General features: G+C 40.4%; 1 protein-coding gene across 5 annotated transcripts in view; it reads left to right on the forward strand.

Moving 5' to 3' along the window:
• Pcca (propionyl-CoA carboxylase subunit alpha) overlaps positions 1-13,156 on the forward strand; it is a 411,727-nt gene that overhangs the window by 193,247 nt on the left and 205,324 nt on the right. For all 5 annotated transcript variants that reach the window (XR_015044709.1, XM_085828899.1, XM_021182607.2 and 2 more), the window contains one exon: positions 11,767-11,869. Coding sequence is in view for 4 of the 5 variants with exons in the window: in XM_085828899.1 (XP_085685025.1) it covers positions 11,767-11,869 (103 nt within the window). In the remaining variant the exon portion in view is untranslated. The remainder of the gene's footprint in view (positions 1-11,766; positions 11,870-13,156) is intronic.

Here is a 13,156-nt window from a genome sequence, read left to right on the forward strand (position 1 = left end):
AGAAGAAATCCTGGCTTGTTGACTGCCATAATTTGCCAGAAGAGCCTTTTACAATGACTTAATCTCAGCTCTCATTTTCATTAAGATCAGAGAAGCTACACTAAAAGAACTAAGTCGGGTATGACTCTAGTGTTTCTGTAGTTTTTTCCTTTTCTAGTCAACTTTATGTTCTTTATCTTTCTTAGAAGTAAAGCCCAAATAAATGAAAAAAAAAAAAAAAGACAAAAACAACAAACCACCACTACCACAACAACAAAATGCAGACAAAAGCCATGTATTCTATTTTGTGTTAGTCAACTACTCTTGAGCCTGAGACTTGTTCTGGAGTGTGGTTGATATACCCAGTATCACTTCATTGGAGAAAACTGATATTTTTTTCTCTTCCAGCATCTATTAATTGCAAACAACATCTTGGTTAGGGGGTGTGACTCTGTTCCAACTTCACCTTCTCCTTGCTTGGATCTTGTCTGGCTTGAATTTTGCAGGTTCTGTGCATGCTGTCGTGCTCTGTGAACTTGTATGTGCATTATTTATTCATTTTTTTTAATGTTTGGAACAGAGTGCAGGGTTTTGTCCATGGTAGGCTGGAACAGTGACCTTCATCTCAAGCTCTGACGATAGGATTTTCAGTTACAGATTAAGGATTTCTTGGGTTGGGCTGGGATTCCAGATCATAGGCCACAGAATTTACAATGGTGTCTCCTCAGGTGGCCCTCTAAGGTGTTCAGCAAACACACCTTACTGGCCATTTCCAACACCTTCCTCCAATTTGATGCCCCGAGCTTATTGGTATGCCAGTTTCTCCTTCTCTAAGTGGCTACTATCTTCTGTCCTTCACCTTCCCCAGAAGGTGGAACCCAGAGCAAATCTCAGCTACGCTGTCACCATCTTTGATTATTTGATATATGTGCCTGAGAGACAGCAGCAAGTGACAAGAGAAGCGAGTCTAGGATCTTCTCAGTAAGTCTGGGTCCAGGTCACTTTGCGCCATTGGGGTTACCCATCTGTTTCCCATCTGGCCTGATCTCACCACTGTTTACAGGCAGGTACTGGTCTCTTTGGCTGCATTAAACTTTTCTACTACATTTGTTTATTTTCCCAAATCTGTTTGCAGATTAGGGCACTTTTACAAAAGGTCCTTAGATTTGAACGTTGAAATGATTGAATCTAAAATTTAAAAATAGGGTACACGAGACATTGTTCTTGTTGACTTTTTACATTCAAATGTTGAATGTAAAAATTTGATTTGAAATTAAAGGGAAAATATGAACAAGGTATTTTAAGAACTGTAATTTCAGTTGACCAATGTGAGCATCTTGGATCTCTTTCTCTGGTACCTTGTTACACTTTAACTTCAACCCCTTTCAAAAGCTACATCAGCATTATCTGTTTTCCTTTAAGAAGCTGCTGACTTTTTGTAAGCATTTGTTTGGACATAGAGTATGCATTTGTGTTACCATATTTTTTTGTAAGAATTGGACTGAGCCCTTCCTGTCAGCGCCAGCACCGGGGCACCTTGGGCGTGGAGTCTGAGGACACCCCCAAGGTCCCCAGAGGACTCTCCACAGGATCTTAGGACCTCTGGTGAGTGGAACACAACTTCTGCCAGGAGGCAGGTTCGAACACCAGATAACTTGGCACCTTCCCTGCAAGAGGAGAGCTTGCCTGCAGAGAGTACTCTGACCACTGAAACTCAAGAGAGAGCTAGTCTCCCAGGTCTGCTGATAGAGGCTAACATAATTACTTGAGGAATAAGCTCTAACCAGAGACAACTATAACAACTAACTCCAGAGATTACCAGATGGCGAAAGGCAAATGTAAGAATCTTACTAACAGAAACCAAGACCATTCACTATCATCAGAACCCAGCACTCCCACCCCACCCAGTCCTGGGCACCCGAACACACCCGAAAAAGTAGACCTGGATTTAAAAGCATATCTCATGATGATGGTAGAGGACATCAAGAAGAACTTTAATAACTCAAAGAAATACAGGAGAACACTGCTAAACAGGTAGAAGACCTTAAAAACACGAAAACACAAACAAACAGGTAGAAGTCCTTAAAGAAAAACACGAAAGCACACCCAAACAGGTGATGGAAATGAACAAAACCATACTAGACCTAAAAAGGGAAGTAGACACAATAAAGAAAACCCAAAGTGAGGCAACACTGGAGATAGAAACCCTAGGAAAGAAATCTGGAACCATAGATTCGAGCATCAGCAACAGAATACAAGAGATGGAAGAGACAATCTCAGGTGCAGAAGATTCCAATAGAGAATATCGGCACAACAGTCAAAGATAATGGAAAATGCAAAAAAGATCCTAACTCAAAACATCCAGGAAATCCAGGACACAATGAGAAGACCAAACCTACGGATAATAGGAGTAGATGAGAATGAAGATTTTCAACTTAAAGGGCCAGCAAATATTTTCAACAAAATAATAGAAGAAAACTTCCCAAACCTAAAGAAAGAGATGCCCATGAACATACAAGAATCCTACAGAACTCCGAATAGACTGGACCAGAAAAGAAATTCCTCCCGACACATAATAATCAGAACAACAAATGCACTAAATAAAGATAGAATATTAAAAGCAGTAAGGGAAAAAGGTCAAGTAACATATAAAGGCAGGCCTATCAGAATTACACCAGACTTTTCACCAGAGATTATGAAAGCCAGAAGAGACTGGATAGATGTTATACAGACACTAAGAGAAAGCAAATGCCAGCTCAGGCTACTATACCCAGCCAAACTCTCAATTACCATAGATAGAGAAACCAAAATATTCCACGACAAAACCAAATTCACACATTATCTTTCCACGAATCCAGACCTTCAAATGATAATAACAGAAGAAAACCAATACAAGGACAGAAACCACGTCCTAGAAAAAGCAAGAAAGTAATCCTTCAGCAAACCAAAATGAAGACAGCCACAAGAACAGAATGCTAACTCTAACAACAAAAATAATAGGAAGCAACAATTACTTTTCCTTAATATCAATGGACTCAATTCCCCAATAAAAAATCATAGACTAACAGACTGGCTACACAAACAGGACCCAACATTCTGCTGCTTACAGGAAACCCATCTCAGGGAAAAAGACAGATACTACCTCAGAGTGAAAGGCTGGAAAACAATTTTCCAAGCAAATAGTCTGAAGAAACAAGCTGGAGTAGCCATTCTAATATCGAATAAAATCGACTTCCAACCCAAAGTTATCAAAAAAGACAAGGAGGGACACTTCATACTCATCAAAGGTAAAATCCTCCAAGAGGAACTCTCAATTCTGAATATCTATGCTCTAAATGCAAGGGCAGCCACGTTCATTAAAGACACTTTAGTAAAGCTCAAAGCACATATTGCACCTCACACAATAATAGTGGGAGACTTCAACACACCACTTTCATCAATGCACAGATTGTGGAAACAGAAACTAAACAGGGACACAGTGAAACTAACAGAAGTGATGAAACAAATGGACTTAACAGATATCTACAGATCATTTTATCCTAAAACAAAAGGATATACCTTCTTCTCAGCACCTCATGGTACCTTCTCCAAAATTGACCATATAATTGGTCACAAAAATGGCTTCAACAGATACAAAAATATTGAAATAATCCAATGCATCCTATCAGACCACCATGGACTAAGGCTGATCTTCAATAACAACATAAATAATGGAAAGCCAACTTTCATGTGGAAAATGAACAACACTCTTCTCAATGATACCTTGGTCAAGGAAGGAATAAAGAAAGAAATTAAAGACTTTTTAGAGTTTAATGAAAATGAAGTCACAACATATCCAAACTTATGGGACACAATGAAAGCATTTATAAGAGGGAAACTCATAGCTCTGAGTGCCCCCATGAAGAAACTAGAGAGAGCACACACTAGCAGCTTGACAACACACCTAAAAGCTCTAGAAAAAAGGGAAACAAATTCACCCAAGAGGAGTAGACGTCAGGAAATAATCAAACTCAGGGGCGAAATCAACCAAGTGGAAACAAGAACTATTCAAAGAATCAACCAAATGAGGAGCTGGATCTTTGAGAAAATCAACAAGATAGATAAACCCTTAGCCAGACTCACTAGAGGGCACAGGGACAGCATCCTAATTAAAAAAATCAGAAATGAAAAGGGAGACATAACAGATCCTGAAGAAATCCAAAACACCATCAGATCCTTCTACCAAAGGCTATACTCAACAAAACTGGAGAAACTGGATGAAATGGACAAATTTCTAGACAGATACCAGGTACCAAAGTTAAATCAGGATAAAGTTAATGAGCTAAACAGTCCCATATCCCCTAAAGAAATAGAAGCAGTCATTAATAGTCTCCCAACCAAAAAATGCCCAGGACCAGATGGGTTTAATGCAGAGTTCTATCAGACCTTCAAAGAAGATCTAAATCCAGTTCTGCACAAACTATTCCACAAAATAGAAGTAGAAGTTACTCTACCCAACTCATTCTATGAAGCCACAATTACTCTGATTCCTAAACCACAGAAAGATCCAACAAAGATAGAGAACTTCAGACCAATTTCCCTCATGAATATCAATGCAAAAATCCTCAAATTCTCGCTAACCGAATCCAAGAACACATCAAAACTATCATCCATCCTGACCAAGTAGGTTTCATCCCAGGGATGCAAGGATGGTTCAATATATGGAAATCCATCAATGTAATCCAGTATATAAACAAACTCAAAGACAAAAACCACATGATCATCTCGTTAGATGCTGAGAAAGCCTTCGACAAAATAAAACACCCCTTCATGATAAAAGTCTTGGAAAAATCAGGAATTCAAGGCCCATACCTAACCATGATAAAAGCAGTCTACAGCAAACCAGTAGTCAACATCAAAGTAAATGGTGAGAAGCTGGAAGAAATCCCACTAAAATCAGGGACTAGACAAGGCTGTCCACTCTCTCCCGACCTATTCAACATTGTACTTGAAGTCCTAGCCAGAGCAATTTGACAACAAAAGGAGATCAAGGGGATACAAATTGGAAAAGAAGAAGTCAAAATATCACTCTTTGCAGATGATATGATAGTATACATAAGTGACCCTAAAAATTCCACCAGAGAACTCCTAAACCTGATAAACAGCTTCGGTGAAGCAGCTGGATATAAAATTAACTCAAACAAGTCAATGGCCTTTCTCTACACAAAGAATAAACAGGCTGAGAAAGATATTAGCGAAACAACACCCTTCTCAATAGTCACAAATAATATAAAATATCTTGGCGTGACTCTAACTAAGGAAGTGAAAGATCTGTATGATAAGAACTTCAAGTCTCTGGAGAAAGAAATTAAAGATCTCAGAAGATGGAAAGATCTCCCATGCTCATGGATTGGCAGGATCAATATTGTAAAAATGGCTATCTTACCAAAAGCAATCTACAGATTCAATGCAATCCCAATCAAAATTCCAACTCAATTCTTAGAAAGAGCAATCTGTAAATTCATCTGGAAAAACAAAAAACCTAGGATAGCAAAAACTCTTCTCAAGGATAAAAGAACCTCTCGTGGAATCACCATGCCGGACCTAAAGCTGTACTACAGAGCAATTGTGATTAAAAACTGCATGGTACTGGTATAGTGACAGACAAGTAGACCAATGGAATAGAACTGAAGACCCAGAAATGAACCCACACACCTATGGTCACTTGATCTTCGACAAGGGAGCTAAAACCATTCAGTGGAAAAAGGACAGCATTTTCAACAAATGGTGCTGGCACAACTGGTTGTTATCATGTAGAAGAATGCGAATCGATCCATTCCTATCTCCTTGTACTTAGGTCAAGTCTAAGTGGATCAAGGAACTTCACATAAACTGAAACTTATAGAGGAGAAAGTGGGGAACAGCCTTGAAGATATGGGCACAGGGGAAAAATTCTTGAATAGAACAGCAATGGCTTTTGCTGTAAGATCGAGAATTGACAAGTGGGACCTCATGAAACTGCAAAGCTTCTGCAAGGCAAAAGACACCATCAATAAGACAATAAAACCACCAACAGATTGGGAAAAGATCTTTACCTATCCTAAATCAGATAAGGGTCTAATATCCAATATATATAAGGAACTCAAGAAGGTGGACTCCAGAAAATCAAATAACCCCATTAAAAAATGGGGCTCAGAACTGAACAAAGAATTCTCACCTGAGGAATACCGAATGGCAGAGAAGCACCTGAAAAAATGTTCAACATCCTTAATCATCAGGGAAATGCAAATCAAAACAACCCTGAGATTCCACCTCACACCAGTCAGAATGGCTAAGATCAAAAATTCAGGTGACAGCAGATGCTGGCGAGGATGTGGAGAAAGAGTAACACTCCTCCATTGTTGGTGGGATTGCAAGCTTGTACAACCACTCTGGAAATCAGTCTGGCGGTTCCTCAGAAAATTGGACATAGTACTACCGGAGGATCCAGCAATACCTCTCCTGGGCATATATCCAGAAGATGTCCCAACCGGTAAAAAGGACACATGCTCCACTATGTTCATAGCAGCCCTATTTATAATAGCCAGAAGCTGGAAAGAACCCAGATGTCCCTCAACAGAGGAATGGATACAGAAATTATGGTACATTTACACAATGGAGTACTACTCAGCTATTAAAAAGAATGAATTTATGAAATTCCTAGCCAAATGGATGGACCTGGAGGGCATCATCTTGAGTGAAATAACACAATCACAAAAGAACTCACACAATATGTATTCACTGATAATTGGATATTAGCCCAAAACTTAGGATACCCAAGATATAAGATACAATTCGCTAAACGCATGAAACTCAAGAAGAATGAAGACCAAAGTGTGGACACTGTGCACCTTCTTAGAATTGGGAACAAAACACCCAGGGAAGGAGTTAGAGAGACAAAGTTCGTAGCTGTGATGAAAGGATGGACCATTTAGAGACTGCCGTACCCAGGGATCCATCCCATAATCAGCTTCTAAACGCTGACACCATTGCATACACTAGCAAGATTTTGCTGAAAGGACCCAAATATAGCTGTCTCTTGTGAGACTATGCAGGGGCGTAGCAAACACAGGAGTGGATGTTCACAGTCAGCTATTGGATGTATCACAGGGCTCCCAATGGAGAAGCTAGAGAAAGTACCCAAGGAGCTAAAGGGATCTGCAACCCTATTGTTGGAACAACATGATGTACTAACCAGAACCCCGGAGCTCTTGTCTCTAGCTGCATATGTATGGAAAGATGGCCTAGTCGTCCATCAATGGAAAGAGAGGCCCATTGGACTTGCAAACTTTATATGCCCCAATATAGGGGAATGCCAGGGCCAAAAGAATGGGAATGGGTGGGTAGGGAAGTGGGGGGCGCTATGGGGGACTTTTGGGATAGCATTGGAAATGTAATTGAGGAAAATATGTAATAAAAATATTAAAAATCAAAAAAAAATAAAGTAATAAAAAAAATGGGGCTCAGAACTGAACAAAGAATTCTCACCTGAGGAATACCGAATGGCAGAGAAACACCTGAAAAAATGTTCAACATCCTTAATCATCAGGGAAATGCAAATCAAAACAACCCTGAGATTCCACCTCACACCAGTCAGAATGGCTAAGATCAAAAATTTAGGTGACAGCAGATGCTGGCGAGGATGTGGAGAAAGAGGAACACTCCTCCATTGTTGGTGGGATTGCAAGCTTGTACAACCACTCTGGAAATCAGTCTGGCGGTTCCTCAGAAAATTGGACATAGTACTACCGGAGGATCCAGCAATACCTCTTCTGTGCATATATCCAGAAGATGTCCCAACCGGTAAAAAGGACACATGCTCCACTATGTTCATAGCAGCCCTATTTATAATAGCCAGAAGCTGGAAAGAACCCAGATGTCCCTCAACAGAGGAATGGATACAGAAATTATGGTACATTTACACAATGGAGTACTACTCAGCTATTAAAAAGAATGAATTTATGAAATTCCTAGCCAAATGGATGGACCTGGAGGGCATCATCTTGAGTGAGGTAACACAATCACAAAGGAACTCACACAATATGTATTCACTGACAATTGGATATTAGCCCAAAACTTAGGATACCCCAGATATAAGATACAATTTGATAAACGCATGAAACTCAAGAAGAATGAAGACCAAAGTGTGGACACTGTGCACCTTCTTAGAATTGGGAACAAAACACCCATGGAAGGAGTTACAGAGACAAAGTTTGGAGCTGTGATGAAAGGATGGACCATTTAGAGACTGCCGTATCCAGGGATCCATCCCATAATCAGCTTCTAAACGCTGACACCATTGCATACACTAGCAAGATTTTGCTGAAAGGACCCAAATATAGCTGTCTCTTGTGAGACTATGCAGGGGCCTAGCAAATACAGGAGTTGATGCTCACAGTCAGCTATTGGATGTATCACAGGGCTCCCAATGGAGAAGCTAGAGAAAGTACCCAAGGAGCTAAAGGGATCTGCAACCCTATAGTTGGAACAACATGATGAACTAACCAGTACCCCAGAGCTCTTGTCTCTAGCTGCATATGTATCGAAAGATGGCCTAGTCGGCCATCACTGGAAAGAGAGGCCCATTGGACTTGCAAACTTTATATGCCCCAATATAGGGGAATGCCAGGGCCAAAAGAATGGGAATGGGTGGGTAGGGAAGTGGAGGGCGCTATGGGGGACTTTTGGGATAGCATTGGAAATGTAATTGAGGAAAATATGTAATAAAAAATATTAAAAATTAAAAAAAAATTTACAAGTGGGACCTCATAAAACTGCAAAGCTTCTGCAAGGCAAAAGACACCGTCAATAAGACAAAAAGACCACCAACTGATTGGGAAAGGATCTTTACCTATCCTAAATCAGATAGGAGACTAATATCCAATATATATAAAGAACTCAAGAAGGTGGACTCCAGAAAATCAAATAACCCCATTAAAAATGGGGCTCAGAACCGAACAAAGAATTCTCACCCAAGGAATACGGAATGGCAGAAAAGCACCTGAAAAAATGTTCAGCATCCTTAATCATCAGGGAAATGCAAATCAAAACAACCCTGAGATTCCACCTCACACCAGTCAGAATGGCTAAGATCAAAAATTCAGGTGACAGCAGATGCTGGCGAGGATGTGGATAAAGAGGTATACTCCTCCATTGTTGGTGGGATTGCAAGCTTGTACGACCACTCTAGAAGTCAGTCTGGTGGTTCCTCAGAAAATTGGACATAGTTCTACTGGAGGATCCCACAATACCGCTCCTGGGCATATATCCAGAAGATGTTCCAACCGGTAAGAAGGACACATGCTCCACTATGTTCATAGCAGCCTTATTTATAATAGCCAGAAGCTGGAAAGAACCCAGACATCCCTCAACAGAGGAATGGATACAGAAAATGTGGCATTTACACAATGGAGTACTACTCAGCTATTAAAAAGAATGAATTTATGAAATTCCTAGGCAAATGGATGGACCTGGAGGGCATCATCCTGAGTGAGGTAACCCAATCACAAAGGAACTCACACAATATGTACTCACTGATAAGTGGATATTAGCCCAGAAACTTAAGATACCCAAGATATAAGATACAATTTGCTAAATGCATGAATCTCAAGAAGAACGAAGACCAAAGTGTGGACACTTTGTCCCTTCTTAGAATTGGGAACAAAACACCCATGGAAGGAGTTACTGAGACAAAGTTTGGAGCTATGACGAAAGGATAGACCATCTAGAGACTGCCATATCCGGGGATCCATCCCATAATCAGCTTCCAAATGCTGACACCATTGCATACATTAGCAAGATTTTGCTGAGAGGACCCAGATATAGCCGTCTCTTGTGATACTATGCTGGGTCCTAGCAAACACTGAAGTTAATGCTCACAGTCAGCTATTGGATGTATCACAGTACCCCAATGGAGGAGCTAGAGAAAGTACCCAAGGAGCTAAATGGATCTGCTACCCTATAGGTGGAACAACATTATGAACTAAATAGTACCCTGGTGCTCTTGACTCTAGCTGCATATGTTTCAAAAGATGGCCTAGTCGGCCATCACTGGAAAGAGAGGCCCATTGAACTTGCAAACTCTATATGCCCCAGTATAGGGGAACGCCAGGGTCAAAAAGTGGGAGTGGGTGGGTAGGGGTGTGTGTGGGGGGGTATGGGGGACTTTTGGGATAGCATTGGAAATGTAAATGAGGAAAATACCTGTTAAAAACATAAAAAAAAAAAAACCGGTGTGCTAACTACAGACTCTGCATTATCTGACCTCGTAGGACACTTATTGATTTTTATACAAGTCTGCCAGTGGAGTTAGTTACCTGCTGCAAGGCAGTTCGGCATGTGAGGCTGGTCAGAAGCTAGACCACTGCTCCTGGGACTAAGAGAATTTTGGTATGGAGAGAAATTGTGGAAGAGAGAAATTTGTTAATTGAATAATTGATTGATCTGCCTTCTGACTCATACATAGAGGCAGGAAAAGCTAGAAAAACATGGCCTTGCCTATGTTCTTGACCAGCATCAATCTGCTTCTGCAGAAGTTGGAACTTGTGGCCTTTTGTTCTCATTTTCCTTAGAAGTAAGCGTATGGATGAGAAGTGGTGACAGGAAACAGGTGTGAGAGGCTGGGGTGCTTCCTGAAGATCTTAGTCTAGCTTTCCCGTTTATGGCTGTTTTGTTTTCTTCACCTATTTAAATCTCTTTCCTAGGGTTGGAGAAATGGCTCAGCAGTTAAGAGAACTTGCTCTTCTTCCAGAGTAACCAAGTTCAGTTCTTAAAACCAATGTTTGTGGCTTATAACTTTCTATACCTCCAGCTTGAAAAGATCCAATACCTCTGGCTTCCATGGGCACCTGTATTCATGTGCACACACCCACATGTAGACACTCTCCTACACATAAATAAAATAGAAATAAGAGTTTTGAGCTGTTGAGCCTGGGTGCTAGAATCAGACTCTAAAGAGCCATGCATGCTCTTAACCACTAAGCCAGCTCAAAAGCCCTGGTTTTTTATTATTTTAATAGTTTATGAAATAAACAGTTGTTTTCTTTCTTTAAAAAATTCAATAAACATGAACACTTCGTTGTACTTCAGAGTTCAGATAGACAGGGCTGGTGGTAAGGTACAGAGGAGGGACCAACCACATATCAACCAGCCTTTCTGCCAGCTGTTCCAGAGGGATTTTGGCCACCTTCAATATGTGTGTCCTTAACACTCCATTGCTCACGCTGCAGAGTAGCCAAACTGTGCATTTTGGAACTGGCTTTTCATAACTTTTAGTATAAAAGGCACTGATACTCAGTCACAGGTTTAGGAAAGCTGGTAATTTCTTGTTCTTCAGTATACATGAGTTAGTGTGAAATAGGTACTTAGATAAGAAGCTTCTACTGAAATTTAATTCATGTTTTTGTGTAAAAATATCAAGTGTTAAGTGCTAGTTGGAAATTTGCTTTCAAGAATGTCAATATTCTGGTTTTCTGGCTGGAAAATGAATAAACTTAGAAAACAAAATAAATCCTATGTTATAAATAAATAAATAATTCCTATGTTAGGCAGTGAGCTTCCAGTGAGCACAGCTTGGGAGTTTCTTACTGAGCTTTCTTATATCCAGTCACCTGCTTCTTATATAATCCTGAGTCTATTCTAGGTGCCCCTTAAAGTTCTTCTCTTATTGGCTGGTAACTGTAAGATGGAGGTACAGATGTTGTCTGATTGGCTGATGACTCTAAGAGGGAAGTGCAGATGTTGATGTCACAGATATGACATTTCTTACAGGGCACACGTTAACGCCGAGTGAGAGAAACCAGTTATTGGCCATTGCATCATCTGTATTTGTGGCATCCCAGCTACGAGCACAGCGCTTCCAAGAACATTCAAGGTATGGAGTGAAGGAGAAAGTACAGTAAACTCACTGTTTATTATGGTACTATGGGTACATTAGTCTAACTTTTTTTTTTTGAAACTTGGAAAAGAGTATCTTAGCTGTCTAATTTAGACATCCATTCTGATATTTACTGGGAATTCTGTTCAGCTTAGTTTGCATTGGTTATTTTTGTTTTATTAACTTGCTAGTCTTGAAAAGTGTTCACTATACAGTATCAGGAACCCATCTGGATGATTAAAACACATATGTCAGAAATTGGAAGCTGCAGGATGGAATTAAGACCAGATTGAGACATTTGTCTGTAACCCCAAGGATAGCTTTAACTTTCTAGTAACCCAGATGAAAGGGGGAAGAACAACATCCATGGGCAATGCTGTTTCTCAGCACTCAGGTCATTGACTGGAAAGCTGTGCTTACGGAGTGACCCTTACAAGGGAAGCCACAGTGTCGGTAAAACTCCATTACTTTAATTTCTCTTCTTTTTGGTTTTCCACAAAAGGAATGAGAGTGTGGGGTGGTGGTGGAGGGCCACCAGATAGCTCTGAGCAGCACAGATCAGAGTCCCACTGCCTCTGAGGAGGTAGACAGATAATAAAGTTGTGTGTAGTTGCAACTTAGTACTTAATATGATCCATTGATGACGCTTCTTTGGAAGAAGTGCTAGAAGTTTAGTGTACTGTCTTTTCAGGAATAATGATTCAATAGATATCTGGAGAGAGGGGAGAGGTAATGGGTCAATAAATTACAGATGTCTGGTGGGAGAGTGAGCGTGGTCAGCAGAGTTGCGAATCCGATGACTGTTGATTGCCTTGCAGTTCAGTATGGAAGCCTGGGGCCACATGTGCTCTTAAGATCAAACTGAAAACCCAGTTTCTCCATCACACTGGCCATATTTCAAGTGCTCAGTATCTGCATGTGGTACAAGCCTATGTGCTTTGGAAACACAATGAGCCCTTTCATCATGACTGCCCTGCTCCACTGGCTTCTGTGGGACAGTGCTGGTGTAGCAGGGGGTGTGCACAGGAGACTCTTAACCTCATGAGGTTTGTGGTTTCTTTTCGGATGACATTGATATTTCTGCTCTCATTTTTTTTTTAACTATTTGGATTGTTATTACTTCAGAAACCCTAAGTGTAGTTGAAGAGGAAGTGATGTGACTTTTAGTATCTGTGCTGGCTTTTCTAAAAGAAATAAATATTCTCATTCATTCTGGGTAAGACTCAGAAGAGCAGTTAAAATACGAGACGTGAGAACTGGGTGTAATCCCACACATTATTAACA

The sequence above is a fragment of the Mus caroli genome, unplaced genomic scaffold (genome assembly GCF_978045245.1).
Source record: "Mus caroli unplaced genomic scaffold, Mus_caroli_1 scaffold_12, whole genome shotgun sequence".
In the NCBI taxonomy this organism is placed as follows: Eukaryota; Metazoa; Chordata; class Mammalia; order Rodentia; family Muridae; genus Mus; species Mus caroli.